This window comes from Ursus americanus, chromosome 30 (assembly GCF_024610735.1).
Source record: "Ursus americanus isolate L20-20 chromosome 30, mUrsAme1.1.p, whole genome shotgun sequence".
NCBI lineage: Eukaryota > Metazoa > Chordata > Mammalia > Carnivora > Ursidae > Ursus > Ursus americanus.
In genome coordinates, this window is record NC_142156.1 from 755,561 (window position 1) to 779,987 (window position 24,427).

A 24,427-nucleotide genomic window follows, 5' to 3' on the forward strand; every position below is an offset into this window, starting at 1 on the left:
GAGAGAGTAAGTATGAGAAGACGCACTTGGGCTCAGGAAAACACCTGCCAGCACCAAGTACGTGCTTGTCCCTCTTCAGAGGTCATGAGTTCCCTGTCATCAGAAGTGTGGGCATAGAGGCTATACACTGTCAAACAGAACACCATGAAGGTGCGTCCGGACCAGACCCACCTCAGCAGACTTCTAACCACCTTTCTGCCTGAGGCTCCCAGGCGCCCTCTTGGGGGAAAGGTAACCAATCTCAAGTACTATTGTGAATAGAGAAAGCAATTGACACGTGGGTAAACGGCTCTTTGGTTCAGAAACCTTCTCCAGAGAGCTCTTTTCCACAAAAGTTCTGGCTCGTCATGTGCCCAAATAAAGGTATAATGGCCAAAAGATCAAGGCTTAAAAATGATGAGAAACACAGATAACTCCCCAAACATTCATACCTGGCATAATGAGCAGGCACAATCCATCTAAAAAATTTGATCTTGAAGATCTCATTGGCTGACACGTAGTAACACGCTTAAACTTTTTTCTCAACTTAACAATTCTAAAGAAAGTCAATTTTATTTTTAAGTTAATTTGTTTAAAAGCTCCGAACATTCTTAGATAAAGTTCATATCAACCTCCCATACTCTCAAGCTATAGTTTGGGATGGTTTTCAAACGGGAGGTAACTTCCCTTCTCAGGGACGCTTCACTAAGCACAGTGTGGACGCCAGCAAAAATGCCACGTGGCTTCAGCACCTTGAACGTGTCGAGGAAGGGAAAGGAAGCCAGTCCTGATGGCGCCCTGGCAGCGACCAAAGCTGCCGGCCCAGGCGAGCACACGCATCCCCCCGGTAAGTCTACAAAAAGAGGCGCAGCCGTTCTGGCCACTCGGGGCTTGTGAACGTGGAAGTCGTCGGCTGCAGCGGTCGGGGGAGGAACCCGGCTTTGGGAGGCAGTGTAGGCGGCCGCCCAGGATTCACAGAAACCATCTAGGCGTGACCGGACTCTGACCACAGCCGGAAGAAGGGCCAGCACATTCCTGCCAAGGGGACCAAGAAGTTAGGCCGGGGGTCGGGACCCTCGGCACACAAGCTCCAGTGCCAGTGCGGGGGCCTGGGGTGCTCCGTGGGGAAGGCGAGGCGCACAGCACTCAAAAGAGCTGCAGTGACTTGACAGGGAAAAAGAAAGGGGGGGGGCAATGCGCGCCTCGGTGCCTTCGGTGGACACACGGGGCACCCAGCACCCTGGATAGAAGGCTCACAAGAACCCTTTCAGAGCCCCCCACTGTGGCCTGCGACCACGGTCCCCGGCGGGGCCCCGGCTCAGATTAGCCCCGGAGCCCAGGGAAGAGAAATGTGTAGGTGGGACCCAGCAGAGGCGCCAGTGCGAGCAGCTGAGGAAGGTGCACAGGCACCGCCGTCCCCCCACGAGCTTTGGGCATGTGCCCGACTCATTTTTTATTCATATACACATTTGCCATTCACAAGGGATATGTCCTAAAGCCATCTAGAAAGCCCCCACAATTCGTGCGCAGCGAGGGGAGGCGGGGGCGGCGGGCATCAGCCCAAGCGCTCACTGGAACAATTTCGCGAATCAGCTTTTCCTTTCCCTCTGTGGAGGGTGTGTTGAAGCTGTACACGACGAGGCCTGGAATTTAACTTGATTGCAAAATTCAACTTTTGCCCACTCATTGCCCTCCTCACCTCCGTCACCAGATTGCTTTTCAAGGCCAGTTCTCACAAATGAACCACGCGCATTTCGCGTTTCAAGCATTCACGGGAGCAACCCGCAAGAAACCGCAGGGCAGGACCCAGCCTTCCACCTCCGTTCTCCAGCTACGGGGCCCTCCTCTTGCCTACACCTCTGACCCAACTTCTCAGTGACATCTCTATGCCGCTGACCTTTGCACCTGTTGTCTGTCCTGGAAAGAACGACGCCTCTTATTGCATAGGATTAAGCTATGGATATTAGTAAATGTTCAAAAAACCAAGCGGAAACCACCTGATGCTGGGGATGGTCCTGGCCTCAAAGGATGGCGGTCAGAATTTAGAGCTGAGAGGAAGCCTTAGGTGGCCCCTCACTTTACTCCCATACTCACAGGGGTGAGAGCTGAGGGGGTCTAGGGGACTTGCTCCCTTGAAGAATACGTAAAAAAACTTGCCCAAGGATGCCCGCTGGTTAGTGGTAGCAGTGGAACTAGAATCCAGATCAAAGCTTGTCCCATGTCACGGGCTCCCCATGTTTACATAGCATGTGAGAGCACATTTACAGCGGCACTTGGAAACTTGTGACTCTAGATGCCTTCCTCTTCAGTCGCTGTCCCCTAAATGACAGTCAACCACATTCAACAAGCTATGAAGCGGCGCTCACCGGGCACTTCCTATGTGCCAGGCACTATGGAGAAGGAGTCAAAGGAAGGACAAGCTGTCCCACTGCTCAAGAGCTTACAATCTAGTTGGAGAAACAAGACATTTGTCCACTAGAGTTTACTGAGTGGCCATGTGCCAGGCACCACTGGCGTGAACTAAACTAGACCTCACTGAGCTTCCCACCCAATGGGGGAGACAGGGCAAAAAGCAGACAAGTAAGTAAGAGGAGTCAAAGCGGAGCTCATGAAGGGTGGTGTGGTGGACAGTGTCTGCACCACTCTCAAAGACTGGGGGGCGGGGGGCTGGATACCATCTCTTCTCTGAGGTGTGATGTGTGAGTTGATGCATCTCGTAACCACAAGGGAAATGGTCCAAAGGAAGAGCCTTCCCAAGCAGAGGGACAAGGAGGCACAGGTTGACATGCCCCACATACAGGACGAAGGCCAAAGGAGCAGGTAACCCAGGAGAAGAAGAGTCCGAATTGAGCTCAAAAAGTCAGGCACAAAGCAGACCACGCAGAGCCCTTAAGCGCAGGTGGGGAATTGGGATTTGGTGTAGGAGAAGGGCGTCCTCTGACCTTCCAGGCACAAAGCTGACTGAATAGGAATCGGCATATGTACTGCCACAAAGACTCATGCCACGTCCAGGGGAGGGACTGCGTGGAGGTGAAAGAAACTGGTGAGGGGGCCGAGATTCCTGCCCAAGGGAGCAGAGCCAAAAGTATCAGAAGTAAAGCACAGGCCCGTCTGATTTCTGAAATGTACAACACGTGTTTATTACAGGCCTCGGCAGAGAAAGGCAGCTTTTTATGATCCCGAGTCAATTTTGCATACAGGAGCTAAATATACAGGCAGAATAATTATTTTCACTTTTTGTTAGAGGTGGTAGCACACGGGAGAGATTGCTCCTTTGGGAAGAAGAGGAACAGCCTTCCAAAAGGTGAGGAGGGCAAGTGCAAAGGCACTCAGCTCTGGGGCCCTGTTCAGGGTGGGGGCGGGGGTGGGGGAGAACCGGAGAGGTGAATGCACTACCTGGAGTTCACCGCCAGGTTTCCACCGAAATGCTATCCGCATTAGAGTCAGCTTGTCCATTTGTACAAAAAATGCAGCTGGGATATCGATAGGGATCACACTGACTCTAGTCAATTTGGAGAGTACTGCCGTCTTAACACTACCAAGTCTTCTAATTCACAAACATGACATGTCTTTCCATTTACTTAGATCTTTTAATTTTTTTAAAGCTTTTGTTTATTTGAGAGAGACAGAGTACGTGAGCAGGGAGGAGGAGTAGAGGGAGAGGGAGAAGCAGGCTCCCCAATGAGCAGGGAGCCCGACATGGGGCTCAATCCTAGGACCCTGAGATCATGACTTGAGCCGAAGGCAGACGCTCACCTGACCGAGCCACCCAGGGGTCCCTAGATCTTTAATTTTGTTAACAGTGTTTTACAGGTTTGGTATATAGGCATACTTGTTTTATTGCACTTCTCTGATACCGCTTTTTTTTTTTTTTTTTTTTTTTTTTTTTTTTTACAAATTAAAGGTTTGTAGCATCGAGCAAGTCTATCAGCACCATTTTTCCAACGGCATTTGCTCACTTTGTGTCTCTGTGTCACATTTGGGTAATACCTGCACTGTTTCAAATGTTTTCATTATTATCATGTTTGTTACAGTGATCTGTAATCAGTGATTATGACTCGCCGGGAGCGCAGATGATGGTTAGTATTTTTTTTTCTTTTAGCAATAAAGTATTTTTAAAATAAGGTAAGTACATTATTTTTCTAGACATAATGCCACTGCACACTTAACAGACTACAGTGTGGTGTAAACACAACTTGTATATGCGCTGGGAAATCAAACAATTCATTTGACTCGCTTTATTGCAATATTTGCTGTATCACAGCAGTCTGGAATTGAACCTGCGAGTCTTTCACTTCTTCTGTTAAGTTTATTCATAAATATCTTCTAAGATGCTATTACAATTGGAATTGCCTTCCTAATTTCGCTTTCGGATTGTTCAACGCACGTGTATAGAAGTACCACTGACTTTTGTATATATATCTTGTATCTTGCAACCTTGCTGAACTTTTTTATTAGCGCCAATATTTTTTTTTTGGGGGGGGGGAGGGAAGCAGGAGAGGAAGAGAGAATTTTAAGCAGACTCCATGCCCAGTGTGGAGCCTGACACAGGGCTCGATCTCACAACCTGGAGATCACGACCAGAGTCGAAATCAAGAGTCAGATGTTTAACCTACTAAGCCACCCAGGCACCCCTCCAATACTTTTTTTCTTATTTCTTGGGATTACTATATGCAAAAATCACATCATCTGCAAATAGATAGTTTTACTTCCTTTCCAGTATGCTACCTTTTATTTCTTTTGCTTCCCTAATTGTCCTGGCTAGAATCTTCTGTAGCAAAAGTGGACATCCTTATCTTTTTCCTAATCTTAGGAGGAAAGCATTCAGTCATTCACCATTGAGTATGAAATAGCCGTAGGTTTTTCTTAGGTGCCTTTTATCGTGTTTAGAAAGTTTCCTTCTATTTCTAGTTTGTAGAGTGTTTTTAACATGAAAGGGTGTCGGATTTGGTCAAATGCCATTTCCTCGTCAATTAAGATGACCATGTCATTTTTGTCCTTAATTCTATTAGTATAGTGAATTACATGGATTCATTTTCATTCGTTGAACCAGCCTGCGTTTCTGGGATAAATCCCATTTGGCCATGGTATATAGTCCTACTATATCTTGCTGGATTCAGTTTGCAAGTGTTTTGCTAAGGATTTTTGTCTTTATATTCATAGAGGACATCAGTCTGTAGTTTTCTTTTCTTGTGACATCTTTGTCTGGTATAGGTATCAAGGTACCAATGGGTCCTCATATAAGGAATGGTCTTATAGAGTGAGTCGGAACGTATTCCCTCCTATTCTACCTTTTGGAAGAGTTTGTGAAGAACTGGTATTAATTCACCAGTGAAGACATCTGGGCCTGGGTTTTTCTTTGTTCCCATTCACGTTTGTACAATCAGTGGCTAGCGAAGGCCTGGCGGGGTGTTGGGCACCTGGCGATAAGTGTTGGCTAATGTGGAACGAACTTTTTATTTTACTAGGACCTTGGTGTGGTCACCAACAGGTCCTCTGAGCACCTGCACTGACCCATTCCATGGAGTCACAAAATGAGGTTCACATCCCCTCCTCTGCAGTAGGGAGAAAATTGCACCCCTGGCCCTGAGTGGGGAGGACATACTCACCGTCATCCAGGATGACCAACAGTGGAGCCAGGAGGTCACGTATGCCCTGGACATAGCCGATCTCAATGTGCTGCCAGATGTAGCTTCAAGAGAGACAAGGGGCCCAAGGATGGCACTCACGACCTGTCTCTCCAACCCGCTCGTCCTCTCCCTCCTCCCTGACGCAGTTCCCCACCCCTCACCTGGACCACTCATTCCTTCAGCTCCCACCTTCATTCCCTTCCCCCATCTGACACGCTTCAAATATCCTATTCTCAGGCACCACGATGGCCTTCCTAAAGCCCAACTCAAAGCACCACATGTTCACAGGCCCCCCACTATGACAAGACAACATGCAAACCCCTTTGCTGGGGGTACACGGCATTCACTGTCTCCTCCCCATCACAGCCCCACCACCTCCTGGTACTTCCTCCTCTCAGGCACACATTCATGCCCCTGTGCTTTGCCCTAGCAGTTCTGTGCCTGGAGTTCCCATCTGCCCCCTTAATAATAACTAATATCTACTGAGCATTTACTGTATACTCAGCCACTAAAAATGTATTACACCATGAAATTCTCAAAATAATCATATGAGAAAGGTATTATCATATCCCGTTTTACAGATGAGGAGACTGAGGCCAGAGACACAAGTGACATGCATAGAGTCATACACCTAATAATAAATGGCAGAGGCAGGATCTGAACCCAGGTGGCCTCACCACAGAGTACATATATGCCAAGTGGTTTCTTGAGTCTCTCCTAATTTTGTCAAAGGCCATCTTGAATGTCACCTCCTCTGTGAGGCCTTCCATGATTTCTTCCAAGGCCATAACCCAGAAAAGGTTGGTTTATCCTTCCTTCTTCCCCAGCACCTTTTCATTTTAATGTAACATACTATATTAAAGTTCATTATATTTGTATCTCCTCAACTCAATTTTGAGAGGCAATGATTGCTTAGGAGACTGTAAAATAGAATAGTTAAGGGATAGTACTTATTAATAAAAATGAGTTAGAGCAGGGATTGGCACACCTTTCCTGAGAGGTCCGGATAATAATTATTTTCAGCTTTGCACGCCGTGCGTTCTCTGTCTCAACTACTCAACTCTGCAGAAGCAATCATAGAGACTATGCGAACGAATGGGCATGGCTGGGTTCTAATAAAGCTTTATTTACAAAAACGAGTGGTGGGCCGGATTTGGCCTGTGGGCTACACTAGTATAGCCCTAACCCTGAGTTAGAGCAGCCTGGAGAGATGCCCACGATGCATGATTAAGTGTATAAAGCAATTCGTAGAAGACAGAGTATTAATCCCATATAGATAAAATAAAAAAACATTAAAACACATATGTACTCATGTGATATTATGTAATACACACTATATTATGTTATTTACACATAAATATACACACGGCTTGGGAGGATGTTTACTCAATTGTTAGCAGTAGTTTCTTCTAGGCGAGGGGGCATTATGACTGGAGAGGGAAGCAGCTTCTCTTTAGACCTTAGGAACTTGTGGTTTCGCTGGGTGATTGAGGTTTTTAATAAGCCTGAGTTACCTTCTTATTTTAAGAAAGAAAATATTCAGTATGTAGTGAAAAGTAATGAGAGGCTCCAGGTCTTGGCTTAAGGAAACAAAGCACAAGACTCTGGAGCCCGAGAGACGTGAGTACGAGCTCCTGCTCAGCCAACTGCCCGCTGGGGGACGGGAGCAAAGCGCTGGCCTTCAACCTCCATCTCCTCCCCTGTGGACGGGGGTAACACTTCACCCCACGGGCTTGCTGTGAGGACGAGATGAAACAGTGTTTAGTGAAGGGCTCAGGAGAGTGCCTGTATACAGTAAGTGCTTAATAAATGCTCCCTGTTGTGATCATTGCTCGGATTGTTATCTTATTGTCAGCGTGGGCTGGTGTAAACGCCAGGTGGGCAAGGTGCCAGGGGCAGAGGCTGCCGTCCGGCTGGGCTCCCTGTGAGCCCCGTCTCTGCCACCCCTCCCGCCCCCCCCCGCAGACCTCCCCATCCCCCCACCTGCACATGATGTTGCACAGCTTCTCCAGGTTGGCGGGCGTGAAGTACCACTAGTTGCGGTCACACCTCTGCACGTCCTTCTCGATGCGGTGCAGGTTCACCGTGTACAGGTCCAGGAGCTCCGGCTGCAGACCCAGGGGACGGGGAGGAAGGAACAGTTACACCCCAACTCCTCCCAGAGGTGGGATTCCAAGGGTTCTCCCTCCTCCCTCCTCGCCCTCTCCTGCTGCCACTGAAAAGCATGTCCTCTCCCTGGCCCGGGTGGGTGTTCGATTTCGTTTCTGTTGTTTCCCCCGAAAGCCTCTTTTCACTTTGTGGGATGGAAGTTCTTTTAGCTTTTCTCCCTTCTATAAAACAGAACAATTCTCTAAGGTGCACAGACGAATGGTCCCCGTTGAGTGGACGAGGGTTATAACCAGCTGGAGGGGCAGCGACCCTCCCCCACTGAACACCGGACAGGAAGAAGGGAGGAAGCGAGCGGGAGTCTGGTTCCCACCATATGCTGGACTTACTGCCTTGACCCCACCTGATGAAAAGGTCCAATGATATGGCAAGAAAAATACGGAACATTCCAAGGCCAAAATTTAACCCAGAAAGGCAAGAAAATACCAAATCTGGCTTCTGCCTTGAAGGAAGCTTCCAAATTGGCAAAACATAAGCTTGGGTTGAATGGTTTTGGGGTCTTTCTCCCCTAAGGTAAGGAATCTAATAAGAGACTTTCCTGCATGAAGGTGGGACCCCCTCAAAAGCCCCATCCCTGGTAAGGGAACCCCGGAAGAAAAACTAACATTTGGGTTCTCAAGGACAGCTGCCTGTTTTGAATCAAGGTGTCAGATGAACTGTAAAATAGATCTCTCTGGATAATTAACAGCTTTGAATCAGATTTACAACATACACAGGTGCATAATTCAAAAGCAAAAGTAACCTCCATGTACAGGTGGAGAAAAATCTAAGATGACAGCTATCCATTGGGAGCAGTGGACCGGGGAAGGCCACTGGAGAGACTTCGCGAGACATACAAATGAACAGAAAACCTCATGTGTCCGCAGTGTTCCAGGAGAGATTTAGAAAACTGGCAGAGTGCGGAGGCTGGGGGCATGGAGTGATGACCCATACGTAGCAAACGTAGGAAAAGACAACAGAGATAAGGAAATCAAAATGCATCCGGGGAAAACAAAATTGTTTTTGTAGGAAAGAAAAAGAAATAGTGCTTCCTACGTGGTGTATACATTCTGTTGTTATACGAGTGTGAACAAGAGCCATTTAACTGAAATCATTGTAACTGTAGTGGATGGATGGGGATGGGAAGGTGTCACTTATGGGGCGAGGGTGTGGGTGTGGAATGTCTGGAATTGCAGAAAAAAAGGGGAAAAAAAAGATCAAGAAGTAGCAATACAAGTATGTTATTTACGGACACAGGGGTAAACACCAGATAACTTGGGCAGAGTAAGTAACCACTATGACCTCTGGGGAGGGCTCCACGGGGGCAGGTGGGGGGCACTTCTGATTTCCTATTCAGCCTTGTCTGTTTGACTCTACAAACTATGGGCATGTGTATCTTAGATAGAAATAACAAGTTCTTCAAAGGAAAATGGAAACACAACTCCTGGCTCCGAAAACCTCCCGTTCAGTTGACATCCTTTGGCTTGGACCTTCTGGCAAGAAAGCAAACTTGAGGATTTAAAGGACGTTGGACCTGATCGTATGCCAAGATACTCATCCTCAAGGCTGCTATTGACTGAGAGGTCACCGCATGTCAGGCATGGAGGACCGGACTCACTAATTCTGAGAACAGCTCAAGAGAGAAGGTACTCGACTGATAGGGAAACTGAGGCTCAGAGACATGAAGTGGCGTGCCTCAGCTGGGATTGAACCTGGGGTGGTTTGAACAGCAGAGCCTGGTATGATATTGTCCTCCCTCCCAAAGGGGCTTTTCCAGTGCAGCCTCTGTGCCTGGGAAAATGTAACAGAGCAGAGGTCGTGCTGGGAAACTGAGGCTTGTGGGACACGCCCACCCTCCCGCAGCTGTTAGGTGAGAACACGGAGTGGAGGAGAATCCTGGTGACTTACAGAGTAAGTGACGCCGCTGGAGGACACGGGTGATGCCTCGTTGTTGGCAGAAACGGCCACGGCCAGAGAAGCCAGGGCGGGGAAGAGACTTTCCATCTCGGGTTCTTCTGAGAGCTTGTCCTCACTGTCCACCTGGCTGTGCTTCTCCACCTCACCGCCCCCCCAGCCCTCCATGGCAGCCCCCTCCACGGGCAGGGCCACGTCCATGCTGCCGGTGAAGGACATGAACTCGTCCATGCTCTTGTTGGCGAGGAGGTCGCTCTCCAGGCTGTCCTGCATGGCCAGCTCCTCATGGGGGGCCTCATCCCAGGAGGTGGTGGCCTCACTGCTCTGCCCGTTCTCCACGCTGCTGTCCCCAGGCCGAAGTGCCAGGGGGGCATTCTGTTGGGTGTCCATGACACTGTCTTCTGTGCTCAGGCTGGGCTCCGAGTGCTCCGAGAGGCCCGAGGAGACGTTGTGGGAGGAGGGATGGCCAGAGTCTGGGAAACAGGTGCCATTCACCAGGTTCCCATTGGGGATCTTGGGCTGTTTCTCCTCCAACCTGCCTTCTGCCTCGACTTGCTCCACTTTGTCACAGACTCAAACACCTGAAGACGAGGTGCACAAAAACAGACAGACAGAGAATGTCCCCTGTGGCCTGGTTCCAGCAGCCGCCTAAATATCCATCAGCAGGGGACTGGTTCAAATATGGAACATGCACGTGGAATACTATACAGTTGGGGAAAAGGATGGGGTGGAACCAGGTATGATACAAGCTCCCGCTGTGAAAAATAAAAAAAGTGACCTATTGCATGGAAATGCATAGAATAATCCAGAAATAAGGAAGCACTGAAATTGCCTGAGGAGAGAGTACTAGGGAATTCAAGTGGCAAGGAGCGTAACTTTCATCACACAAAATGATAGGCACATAGTTTTTAAAGCAAAAAATTGGTTAAAAACAGAAGGAACAGGCTAGAAACAGCATAGTATATCCACGTGCTTGGCTGTTACGGATTAATTTTCAAAAGTACTTTGATAATGTATGAACTACCATGGAAAAGCCTCCAGGATACATCTCAAAGATTGTTCTGTGGTTCTTTGTGTCCTGAGGTCAGATCCTATCAAGGATGTAAGACCATGTTCCAAGGGAACACGAAGTATTTCTTCTCTGTGTGTTTATGTCACCAATCTGATTTGCTGTTAAAATCACGTTTTTGGTTTTTCAAAATTTCTTCTAGATTCAACTGTTTTAAATTATGCAAAAAAAAAAAAATGTCCCTAACTCCAAAGTTGGAACTAGGAAACAAGGGCTATTCAGGGAAATGTAGCTTCTTTTCCTGAGCCCTCCCTTGACTCCTGCAGGCGACCATTCTGATTCATTTCTGGCTTATTCATCCATTGTTTTTGAAAATAGGTATATTAATATTAATATTCCCTCTTGTTATGCAAGAGGTGACATAGTACACCTATTTTGGGGGCTTTGCTTTTTTATTTAATATCACATGAGACGAGTTAACATTTCACTGAATAAAATGGAAAGCTGTGGACCAACACACATGATGGCATTTATGTAGAAATTTTCAAAAATTACCAAACATTGCAATATGTCCTCTATATACCGTGTACATATTTCTGTGTACGTACAGGCAATCAGTAGGGTCTGACAGCACACACAGCAAAATGATGCTATTTCTAGGGAGGGCAAGTGGGTATTAGGAATGATCAAAGCCAAATTTAGCTTTTTCTGCAATACTTTAATTTTTTACAGGGAGAAGAGATTCATATATTACTTGTGTGCCTAAAAACTCCATTTTTAATGCTAGCATGAAAAGCTAAAACAAATAAACCCTAGGTGACCTATAGATGATGGACCTCCCATCCCTTTACTCCAGGTTGGAGGGAGAGGGTGGGTGGGGGAAGGGGAGGATGGGGAAGGGGCGGGGCCTCTGGAAGGTCACCTGTGTGCTGCTGCTGGAGTCACTCTGCAGGCGGACATGCTGGCGGCCTGAACTGCAGCTCTGGGAGGACTGATAGAAAAAGGGGCCGAGAGAGCAGGGGTGAGGCTGTATCCCGGCTTTGGGGCCCTGCTCTCAGCTCAGGCAGGGATTCTGTAAGTGCGGCCTCATCTCTATTCCTGACTTGGGCAGGTCCCTTCAGGGCCTCAGCCTCCTATCTGTACAATGAGAGTGGGGGGGGGGTATCCCTCTGCTCCCTGGAGCCTCAGGGCCACACAGCAGCCAGGGGACCCCAGTTCCCACTCCTGCAACCGCAAAACCCTACCTTTAATTGCCCTGTACTTGAGACTTCCGCCTACTATTTAAGTTCAACTCCCAGTGACTGGTTGGCACTAATGGCCTGATTTTTTTATTCCTTTGTCTACATGCTTTTGCCCTTAGAACTTCTCATTCCTGCCTACTCGGCTGCGAGGCTTGGCCCTGGGACCTGCGGCAGCCCGGGGATGTGAGCAACCTTGCCAGGGCAGACGTTTAACCAGCCCTCGTGTATCTCCACTTTGTCTATGATCTGCGTTCACTATGAGAACATGCCCAGCTCTGCCTGCTGGACGATGGGACATGTGGGGCACATCCCGGTCACCCCAGACATGGCAGAGAGCCCAGCGAAGATCAAGAAACCTTTTAGCGGACCAGGCGCTGACAGCGGGCAAGAGTGAGCCCTGCCAGCCCCACTCAGAAGTGCTCCGCTGGGGCGCCTGGGTGGCACAGCGGTTAAGCGTCTGCCTTCGGCTCAGGGCGTGATCCCGGCGTTATGGGATCGAGCCCCACATCAGGCTCCTCCACTATGAGCCTGCTTCTTCCTCTCCCACTCCCCCTGCTGTGTTCCCTCTCTTGCTGGCTGTCTCTATCTCTGTTAAATAAATAAATAAAATCTTTAAAAAAAAAAAAAAAAAAAGAAGTGCTCCGCTGAGCCAGACCCACGAGGACACATTCAGGGCTCATTGTCAGAAGTCACTGACTTTTGGTGGTCGCTTGCTATGCTGTGCAGCGTGACTGCTGGCAACCCGATGAGTGTGCCTCGCTGGGGAAGAGAATTAACCTTGTTCTCAGCTCCTTCTTTGGGCTGCCAAGCCGGCGCTTCGGTGAGGGCGGAGAGGTGTGATGTGGCCACGGGAGCGTTCCCGACATTCCAGAACGCGGTGCTCAGCGCGCATGTGCCGAATATGTGAAAGTCGAGCGCTGTGCCAGGCGCTTTGTATGCACGATCTCACGTGAGCTGCACACAAACTTCCCCTATGCCAGTGGGTGTTCCCTTTAACAGATGTGGAAATTGAGGCCCGGAAGTAAAGGTGCTTGCTGGAGGCCCCGCAGCCAGAAAATGGTGAGGCTGGATTCCAATGCAGGTCTCTCGAACTCCAAGGTCACCTCCCACCCACATGCTAGGGGTGACAGCTCCAGACAGCCGTCACCGTCCCTACAAGAGCTACGCGGAGCAGATCCCTGCCTTTACCGCCCCTCCCCCACCCCCGTGCTCCCAGATGGGTGCCGCCCATCACCTCGTTGCTGATGGTAGCGTCCCTGTGCCTCATCTGGTGCAGGTGGCCGTCCAGGCTGGCCCCTGACGAGCATTTGGCCAAGGCAGCCGCGTGGGACTCCCGCTCCCTCTGCCGCACGATCGCCTCACAGCCCAGCCATTCGGCCATGGTCTGCGCATAGCACGCGTGAATCTGCTCGTCCACCTGCCGGGGCAGAGACAAGGTCAGCCCTGGGGAGAGCCAGCCCAAGCCAGACGAGGACGCCAGCTCCGACCTGGGAGCCTGAGCCCCAGAGACACCCCAGATGTCATGGACATCCAACGGACACCCACTATGTGCAGGGCACCGGCTGGGCCCTGAGGGTACACAAACGTGCGCGAGGCTGCATCTTTCTTTCAATGTTCCCTTCCTCCCTCCTATTCATTCATTCATTCATTCATTCATTCATTCACACATTCAAATATCCGTGGAGCCAGGGAGCATACTAAGCCCAGGGCGTACTGAAGTGAGAGGACTGTTTCTTTCCTTTCTTATTACCTTCTCTCCTTCCTCATTCACTCATTCACCCCTAATTCGGGAGGCACCTACAATGTGCCAGGTACCCACTCCACCACCCGTCCACCCTCCCCCCCCCCACATTTACTGAGGGCCTCCCACGTGCCCTGTGCAGGGCCAGGTGCCGAGGATACAAAGATGAACAAAACTGACCCCTCCCTTTACTTACAGGAGGACTACAGATTTCAAGCATTTCCCTTGTGGCATGTCAGCGGATGGGAGGGTAGCTGGCCTTGTTCCTGATACACGGCCTGGGTAACCGAGGCTCTGAATCAGCCCGGCCTCTGGGCACAAGTCGGGACAGACAGGCTGATCTAAGTAAGGGTGTGGACAGGCATGAAGACAGAAGGCAGGGAGCTTGCTCCGTGTCCAGGTTGGGAGGGGTGGGGAATCCTTTAGCTATTCAGGGCTTCCAGAGAGAGACTCAGGGTCCACCCTGCCCAAGGCCTGTCCTCCCTCCCACGGACTTCCAGAAGATTCATCCCAGCATACCTCCCCATTCCCACTGCCTTTCTAGGCTAGGTTTCCATGACCCTGCACCAGGACGACCCCAGCAGCCTCCTTCCCGGTGCCTGCTTGTCCCAGCCTGGCCCCTCCTATGAGTTTACCCCTCAGCAGCCTCCTCTTTTTTCCTCCCCAGCCCCACCTCTCACTGTCACCCCCACCCTCCTGTCCTTTATGTGCCAGCCACCATGTCCACCATGCCCTTCCCGCCCCTCCCCACACAGATACACACACACACTGCATTATGCACGAGTCTCCCCTTGGGCTTAGCTCTGGCTGGCCCCTGTTCCTAGAGGCCCTGCCTCACCCCCATGGCCTGGAAAGAGAGCAGGTAAGCCTTCTGCCTGGTAGAGGTGCCTCCTATGCGCTCTTACAACCCTGGGTTTGCCTCCATCGGACTCTGCACGACCCCCACTAACCTGGCAAGGACCTCGTCTAACACACCGCTGGGTCCCCGGTCCCAAGCACAGGGCCTGGCACACCAGAACGCTGTTCCTGTTCACCGGGAGCCCAGCAGGCAAGGGGGTGAGGTGTGGCAGGGGCCTCCCGCTATTTCCGAGACGATTTCAGACAGTTCACTGGCATGGGGTCTTATCATACAGAATCACGGTGTGATTTCTATTTTCAGCTCCCCTTTAACTTTTCAGATTACGGGGAAGGTCAGTCTGGTGCTACAGTGTCTTGAACACCTCCTATCACACTTCAGAAACCCCCTCCTGACAAAGAGAGAGCTGGCCTCAGGCAGGCTACGGCATCTGCGTGGAACTGAATTATGTCCTTTTGTCATATCCTATTTGTTTTTATGGTTTCCTTCTATTACGCAAGTCATGTCAGTTTTCCATTGATGGCAGGGATACCAAATATCTTTTTAAATAAGCTATATACATAGTGAGTCAACTTACTGACAAATGTATAATAGCACAGGTGGTACTCGGATATGGAATGTTAATACCACCAGGTTTTAAGAACTTAGTATGAATAAAAGAATGCAGAATCTCTCGATAATTTTTATATTGACTACAGGCTGAAATGGTAATATACTGGGTATGTTGGGTTAAATAAAATGTATTATTAAAATTACTTTCACCTTGATAAAATGATACAGACCTACCCATACACACACACACACACACACGCACACACACGCGTGTGCACACACACGAGATACTGCAGAAGCTGGTGAAGTCCTAGTGAGGCCTGTAGTCAAGGGAGCTCTATGGTGCCCACGCTAACGTACCGGTTTTGATAATGAGCTACTGTTCTAGGCGATGCTTCCATTGGGTACGGCAGGACCTCTTTGTCACAGTTTTTGCAACTTCTTGTGAACTTATCATTTGTAAAAATATTTATGGGCATCTGTTCCTTTCTACTTTCTGAAACAGGACTACTAAAGCATTAACCGAACACTCAGGATCAACGTAGGTGCCCCGGTGTGCTATCGGCTGGAGACGACTCACAGCAGGGTAGCATTAGACCAATGCAACGGAACGGGAATCCACACTAACGGGCCCAACTGATTGCTGACAGGGACACAAAAGCAGTTCAGTGCAAGAAGGATGGCCATTTTGTCGAATGGGGCTGAAGCCGCTGGACGTCAAAGGCAAACAATGAACCCCGACCTCAACCACTCCCTGTATACACAAAGGAACTCAAAATGGATCACAGACATAAGTGTAACACGTGCAACTATAAAACTTTGAGAAAAGAAACATAAGAGAAAATCTTCGGAATCTAGGGCTAACTAAGCAAAACGTTCTTAGACTCGACACCAAAAGCTCAATGTACATGAGGAAAAATTGGTAAACTAAACCTCATAAAAAATTTAGACATTTGTTCTGCAAAAGCCCCATTAAGAGGATGAAAAGACAAGACACAGACTGGGAGAAAATACTTGCAAACCATTTATCCAACAGAGAAGGAATATCTGGAGTGTATTAAGAACTCCCGAATGCAACAGTAAAAACCCGAACAATTCAGCTAGAGAATGGACAAACGACGTGAGCAGACACCTCACCAAAGATACCCAGATGCCAAGTAAGCGTGTGCAAAGATGTTCACTGTCACTGGCCATTTGGGAAATGCAAATTAAAACCACAATGAAACCTCCTTGACACCTGTCTGAGTGACTAACGTAAAAAACAGCAACGAGACCAAAACTCCAGGGAGGGTGCAGGTGTGGCTCACTTGGATATTGCGGGTGGGAAGAGAACACAGCTCAGCCGCTGCAGAAGCTGGACAGTTTCTCCCAAAACTAAGCATGCATAGTGTGCGTCCCAGCATTGTACCCTTGAGCGTTTAATGATGACTTACACTCCCACGAAAACACGAATGTTCACTGCAGCTTTCTTTGTAATAGCCCAAACCAGGACAAAACCCACCTATCCGCCGACAGATGGATAGTCAAACTGTGATTCACCCAGGCCGTGGGACACCATGGAACTCTTGGCCATAGAAAGGACAGACTGCCAGGGGATTATGCTGAGTGAAAAGGTCAATCCCAAAAGGTTAGATACGACATGATCCCATTTCTACAACATCGTCCAAATGACAAAGTTGCAGGAAGGAGGAACAGACTGGTGGTTGCCAAATGTTAGGCCGGGAGGTGGGGCTCAAAAAGGGTAACACGAGGACCCTGGTAGCACCGGAAGTGTTCAGTATGTTGACTGGGGTGGTACACACACACACACACACACACACACACACACACACACACACACACACACGTCAATGCCCTGGTTGTGATACTGTATTATAGTTTTGTAAGATGCTACCATTGGGAGAAATTGGATAAAGGATATGCGAGACCCTTCTGCATTATTTCTTGTAACTATGTGAATCTATAATTATCTCCCAAAATAAAATTTTAAGCAATGGCATCTGTGGCTTGCATTGTATTTCTACCGGACAGCCCCGCCCTGGGGTTTCCTGGCTCCCCCACGTTCCCCTGCCCCATCTTGGTCCAGCATGAAACCAGAGCACCCCCAGCCCCACCTTTTGCTGCCAAAGACCCCACTGCCCATCAGGGGCAACCAACCTCCTTCCTTTCTGCCTCTGTCATCCCGAACTGGTAGTGGCCCTGGAGGAAGGGCCACACAGCCTTGCGGATCTCTGGCTGGATGCCGCCATAGGAGATGAGATGTAGCAGCTCCCGTTCCTCGTAGCTCTGTGGTAGGTGGCAGGAAGTAAAGGGTTGGTCAACAGAAAACCAGAAGGAGGGCTCCGTGACCTGGCAGCCCTACTTCTCAGACCTGGCCTTTAGAGATCATGCTGTGAATAAGCAAAGCTGTGTGTACCGGGACAGCCATCCTGGCATCATATGGGAAAACCCCCAACTGCCCGCTGACGGAGGAACAACGGATCCCTACATGGGAACACCACATCGAAAGGGCAGGAGGAGAAAGGGCAGGACGCGCATCCGTGAGAACTTACACAAAAAGATGTTCAAAGTGTATTATTAGGTGGAAAAAAATCCCAAGAGGCGGAACATATCTAGTGTGAACCCATTTTTTTGCAAAAAATCCCAAAAGGTCAGTATAGAATGAACGAACATTTCTACTGAATTTTTAGTCGATGTTGTGCATTGTGTCGATATGGCAGCATGAGTTCAAAGTTATTAACCTTGATTCAGCTCAAAGAAAATTGCTTAAAAGCAAATCAATCCCAAATGAACATTTCCAGCTGGTTCTTCATGCACTATGACTCCTGTGCACACTAAGACGACTTTAACAACTGTTTGCTGTATTGTCCAATAGATTTACTCTCTTTTCAAAAATTCACTTTCAGGCAAAGACTTTGCAGTTATAATTAGTCATGCTGGGCACCCAGCAGGCCCAATCTGTTCATGTTTGTGTGTGTGTGTGTGTGTGTGTGTGTGTGTGTGTGTGTGTGTGTATGGAAAGTACCAATGACTACTAGAAAGCTACTCTGAAGGGTAGTAGGGTTCTGTTTCCTCCTATCTCTTTACATTCCAAAATTACAAGCATATGTGACATTTTTTAAAAGTAAGCTCAATGCCCAGCATGGGGCTCAAACTCACAACCCTGAGATCAAGAGTCACATGCTCTACTGACTGAGCCAGCCAGGCATCCCACTGATTTTACATCTTAATGCACGTCTTAGATGTACCCAACCACAATGGCAAAACCAGCCATTCTTTTGTCTTTGTTGGAAATTTTAACTTGTATTCTGCAGACAGCCTTGTCAAAGCTGCTTAAAATCCGAGAACTATTTGTGTCCGAGGCTGTAAACGCTTCATTAAAAAGCCACCTGCTTGGGTCCTGGAGCCCACAGCTGGACTCCATTTCCCAGCCTCCCTTGCAGTTAGGTGTGGCCACGTGATGAGGCGCTGGCCAATGGGATCTGGCAGGATGTGCTATAAGCCATTTCCAGGCCAGGGCTTTAAAGGAGCAAGTGTACTCCCTTCAGACTCTGCATCCCCCCATTAACCCTGGAGGATGGTGGGGCCATGAGAATGAAAGGCCCCTGAACCTCTGGAGGGAGGACAAATGCCCACTCGCCAGGAATGCCCACCTAGGACTCCTCACGGAGCAAGAAACATACCCCATGATGTCAAGCAACTGAAAAAGTGGGGACATTTGTTATACTGCTGCTCAGTCCACCCTAATACAACAATGCAACCAAGAAGGGTAAAAATACGGCCCATTTGTGAAAGGACTGCAAAAGTGTTAGACGAAAATTTTTCATTTTTGACTAATTTATTTGATCAACCAACTTGTACTTAGACTAGTACCTTCCAAACTGGGGGGATCACTGAAGCGTTTGGGGAACTTCCAAAAAATATAAATTCTTGGGCTCCACTCCCAGAGATGCTAAATCAGTAACACTGGAGTGGAGCCCAGAAGTCTATATCTTTCGAATTCCTCAGGAAATGTGCACTCTCCCAGGCCCCCGGGGATTATGAACACTGTGACTTTTTTGAGAAAGTAAGCTGGCATATCTATTTAAATTTTAAATGCGTATCAATCAATTTCTAGGAATCTACCCCTGAAATAAAAGCACTAGGCAGAATGGTATGTGCTTATGAAGATGTTGACTGGAGCACTGTTTGAAATAGTTTTTAAAAAGAGAAAGAGCCCCGTTGTCTATCATTAGGGGAAGATTTGAATAAATTATGGGCTACTCATCTGTGAGGTGTTAAGGTGCTAGCATTTAGGACTTCACCTACAGATCTGAAAGACGTCTTTTTTTTTTTTTAAAGATTTTGTTTATTCGACAGAGAGAGAGAGACAGCCAGCGAGAGAGGGAACACAAGCAGGGGAAGTGGGAGAGGAAGAAGCAGGCTCATAGCGGAGGAGCCGATGTGGGGCTCGATCCCAGAACACCGGGATCACGCCCTGAGCCGAAGGCAGACGCTTAACCGCTGTGCCACCCAGGCGCCCCTGAAAGACGTCTTTGATATAAACTGAAATTGTTGCTTAAAATACAAATATAACATCACCTCATTTTAAAAAAATAAGAATTACAGACATATCTATGTAGACATATCTATGAATGTATAAGCACCAGAAATATACATTAGGGTCTCTACATAACTGACACTATTCATTAACTCAGGCGATCAGAACGAACGCATTGTGGCAGAAAGAAGGTAACTAAACAATTTTCGTTTTATACACCTGCATTCTTCCTTGTTTGAGTTGTCCCAGTAAGCAGGCATTCCTCCTGTTGTTCAGAAAAACAGCTAATTTTGGCCAAAAAAAAATGTCAAATAACCCTTCTGTTTGTCCAGGTTTGGGAACCAGTTTGTTTCTCCCAGAGTCCCCCAGCATTCCCAAATCAATACACAGGATAGCACCTTTCCCCAGCGTGGCGAAGCCAGGCCCTCCCCAGGGCCCGGGTGGGAAGGCACCCGGCGGACTGAGCCACCGCGTTCGTCCCGCGTGGAGAAATCAGGTCTCTCTTCTGAAAGCCTGCTGCTGGCGGCAGTGAGACTAGTGTCTATCGAAATCGATTCTGCCTTCCACACCAGCCATGGAGGCACTTTTCCAACAAAGGTCCCTGTGGCCCCACACATTTGAGGGATTGTTCCATATGCTCCCCCCCCCATCCCACCCACCCCCGTTTCTTGAGACCGGCAAGTGTATCAGCCTAGCCAAGGTTCTAGGAAGTGCTGCAGGGTACAGAAAAGTTGACTCATCTTGTTTCCCAAACTCTCCGACCGTGAAGCTTTTTTCCACCGTAAACACCTTCCTTGTGGGGACATTTGCCTTCTGATAAGAAAATCTTAGAAATCTGTCTCCGGGTGAAATATCTAATGGGAGGATTCTCTGGCCCTGAGGCAGAGGGGCACGTGGCGGGCTTTCCTCCACCCAGCTGCCTCCTCTGACTTCACTACCTCCGTCACTCTAAGTAGTTCAACTGTGCTGTAAGTTCCTTCCTGCTGGGGACTTAAAGCACTTCTTGCACCACTGAGCATACAGCTGGTGCTTAATAAATGCTTGGTGATGGATTCATTCTTACTCCTTCTAGATGAGAATATGTACTTTCCATCCTCCTTGATCCTCACCCTTACAGGCAGAAGTGGGCTGTGGGTCTTGGAACTCTCAAGAAGGGAAGGGCCTTTGCGTTGGGTATGCAGAACCCAAAGGTGTCATAACAGCCTCAAGTCCTCACAAGCAGGTGGGTCTACTGCTCAGATAACCAGACGGTCCCCCCACAGGCTCTGTCTGCCCCACTGCAGACCGAGCCAGGCCAAGCCTTACTGTGCTGTCCTGAAGGTACTGCTCCCAGATCCTGGCCGTCAGCCCGTGCCCAGCATCACAGGGCGAGTCTGGAGACACGATCATGTGATTGACCAGGGCTGACAGGTGGGTCCTCACGGTGGACAGGTGTCTGCAGTAGGCAAGCCCTGGAGAGGGAGGGAGGGAAAGGGCCATCATCCACCACCCAACCCACCTTGCCTTGTCTCATGGATCTCAAAGCACTGCCCCGCCCGCAATCCCAGTGAACCCTCATGACCTAGAAAGTCCCACCATCCCTTTCTTCCAGGCGAGGAAGGGGCTCTGAGGGGCAAAATCCCTTGCTGGCCTGACTGCTTAATAGTTGGGTGAGCCTGGAGACGTCCGATCACCTTTCTTAGCCTGGGCCAGGGTGACATTATTTCTGCCAGAAGCCAAGGTATTTAATCCATGGGCAGAGGCCGGGAAGGGGCGGCAGGAAGGAGGTGGTAAGTGACCCCACAGGCTCGCTGTGCCTCTGGGTGCCTCCAATCTGTCCCAAGGGAGGAGAATGGCAGAGGTGGACGAATCTTGTGCAAAGTGCAGCTGGATAAAGAAGGCCCTGGGAGATGTACCTAGTTTGCTTTCAGAGATGGCTCTGCACTCTTAAAGGGTTTCCCACTAACCTGCTGCCCCTTACTTGCTCTGCCCTGGGCACCTGGAGGGCACAGTGCCTGGTACACAAGAGGCAATCAGCAAATGCCAGAGTGTGTTTGCTCTGCCTGTGCCCCCGCCCTCTGACTCTCCCTTACCAAGGCCCAGAGAGGACCCTTCTGGGGCCTGAGGACAGGCCCCTACCAGCAATGAGGAGGAGGAGGGGTAGGGGAAAGGAGGGGGAGGAGGAGGGAGTGACTAACACTTACACAAGCACGCACTACGTGCCACGGAGCTGCCCGTACCTCACATACTTAACTCACTAAATTCTCATACAACCATATGAAACAGGTACTCCTATCTTCTCCACATTATAGACGGGGAAACCGAGGCACAGACTGCTTCTGTCTCCTGCCCAGGTCACACTGCTAGGAAGTGCAGAGTTGGGATTTGATCACAAGCTGCACAGCACCAGAACCTGGGCTCTTAACCACCACCAGGGACAAGCCACTGAATGCGATAACATTGTTTGAGATCCCTCTTGACCCCCAACCCTTCCTCCAGGAAGCTCTTCCATTTGGGTCCCATAAATACTCGTCCAGGGCCTGCTCCACGCCAGGCCCTGCATTAGGCACTGGGGATGGGTGATAACAGAACAGGCAAAAATCCTTGCTCTTGGGAGCTCATGCTCTCCCTGCCCCTCCAGGCACTCGGGCACACGGCTGGCCCTGCTATTCCCCAGGCCTACGCAGGATATATTAACACTTTTCTAGAATCCCTGATAATACACACGATTTATCTCCCTCATCTAGGCTGGGAGGCTGGGAAAATAAAACGTGCTAAGAATCAACACAGCGAGTGAAGGAAAACAAACAAAACAGCCTTTGAGGTCAGACAGGCCTAGGTTTGAGTCCCAGCTCTGTCCTGCATTAGCGGTGTGACCTTGGACAAGTCACTCTGCCTCCTTGTGCCTTAGCTTCCTCATATGCTAACTGGAAATAATCAGAATACCTGTATTTAAGCTTTAATTTTTAACTTCTCCTTACTCTTCTGCTTCTGCCCACAGGTGAGGGGAACGGACTTTCGCTGAGCACCCATGACATGGAATGCTGGGTGCTAGGGGTTTTATACAGGCTTCTCTTTTAATTCTGAGAACAAACCCTCTAAGGCAGGCACTGGGGATGCGATGGTGACCAACCAAACCCCTGCCACGAGGAGCCCCATCGTTGGCTGCCCTCTCTAAGAACTAGAGATAAAACTTATGCCCAGTCCCTGGTGGAGGGAGTTCAGGCTCCGAGAAGTCTGCCTAACTTCACTAAAACTAGACACATCCGGGAACTAGGGGAGCCGAGGTTCACGTGCCAGAGCCGGGCTCCTTCCCCCAATACTGATGCCATACAACAGGCATTCGATCAACGTGCCCGTAGACCACAGTGGCAAAAAAGGCCAGTACGCACATCCATAGAAGGCTCTGGAAAGGATCTGGTACTTCATGTTGTCACAGAGGAGCTTCAGCGGTGCCCTGCAGGTGGAGGAAGAGGGGACACTTAGAAAAGACCACACAGAGCCCACGTTTCCTGGAGGAGTGGAGCCCGTTACCCGGAGGGGGCAGATTAAAACCAACCAGCCAAGGGGACTCTGGGGGGACTACTGTTTCTACCCATTCGTCCACTTCACCTATCAGCTCTGGGGTCACTTTCTCCCCAACTCTCTGTGGTTTGCATGGGGCTGATTCGACCCCGTGCAGGATTCAGGCTGGAGGCACAGGCATTGGGTAAGACGTGGTCATGTGATCCGACCTGAGCCAATGAGAACGAGCCCTGGGACTTTCGTTGGAACTACGGGGAGATACACACTCTTTTCTCTGCTCGAGTTCCTAAGCCAGAGGGATGTAGGGCAGTGGCTGCTGGGATCCATTTCTGCCGCTGCATAGGAAGGGCCTGCCTGAGAATGAAACCATCACGGAGGCAGCCAGAGACAAGAGGTGAAGAAACAGAGACATTTGTGTTCTGAGCGTCTGGAACCAACCATGCCTGAAGTCACTGCACCTCTAGACTCCTCAGTTCTGCTGAGATTTTCTTCTGTATTTGAACCAGTCTGCAGTGGGTTTCTGTCACTTGTAGAAAGAGTTCTGACTTCTGAAGTGACCCAGCTAAACCAAACTGAGCCGAACTGGGACTCAGAGTCTGGCTGTTGCAAAGGAGGTGACGCCTCAGAGCTTCTCCTTGCATGGGAATTTGGGGGGGGGGCTGTTTTGGCTGAAAGAGGAGAGGGGAGTAAGGCCCTAGCACTGTTGGGGAAATCAAGGACTGCTGATGGGACTGCATCCTCACAGAGAACAGAGTGGAGGAATATCTGCATCTTTTTTTCTCAGGACATCCTGGGGACACTCAGGAAAACTCAACAAGACAGGAACAGGGGCATGGCTAAGGTGTTCCAGTTACACACATGGAGGCATTAAACATGAAAATCACCCTCGTCATGGCCTCAAGTTGGTGGGGCTCAGGCTTGCTCAGTTTACCTAAGAAGAGCACCACACGGACAGCTGTCCCACAGGGGACTTGGCTTGTGAAAGGTGATGAACTCCCCGTCACTCCAGGTGTGGAAGCAGATGCCACGAGAGGGGACACTAGGTTACAACAGCATTTTTCAATGGCCCCTGGACCACAGCCCAAGAATCACTTGGGATTTCTCCAATATGCGGATTCCTGGGCCCCGCACAGACCGACTCAATCGGGGTCCCTAAGGAAGTTGTCTGGGAACCAGTATCACCTCCCGCTGGTGATTCTGATGCACACAAACGTGGGAGACTCTCTGATTACAGGAAAGCTTCTCAAACTGAAACGTGCACACACGATCTTAGGATCCAGTGAAATGCAGATTCTGCTTCAGTAGGTCTGGCAAGA

The 24,427-nt window shown here is 49.4% G+C and overlaps 1 protein-coding gene across 1 annotated transcript in view; it reads right to left on the reverse strand.

Moving 5' to 3' along the window:
• Window positions 1-964: 964 nt before the first annotated feature.
• The window catches only part of LOC148107424 (small G protein signaling modulator 1-like), a 60,163-nt gene continuing 36,700 nt past the window's right edge, over window positions 965-24,427 (reverse strand). Inside the window, 10 exon segments of the mRNA XM_087857152.1 lie at window positions 965-1,143; window positions 5,589-5,671; window positions 7,593-7,717; window positions 9,663-10,237; window positions 10,240-10,249; window positions 11,600-11,668; window positions 13,153-13,335; window positions 17,225-17,353; window positions 20,913-21,058; window positions 22,979-23,043. Of these exon segments, the coding sequence (XP_087713278.1) occupies window positions 965-1,143; window positions 5,589-5,671; window positions 7,593-7,717; window positions 9,663-10,237; window positions 10,240-10,249; window positions 11,600-11,668; window positions 13,153-13,335; window positions 17,225-17,353; window positions 20,913-21,058; window positions 22,979-23,043 (1,564 nt within the window).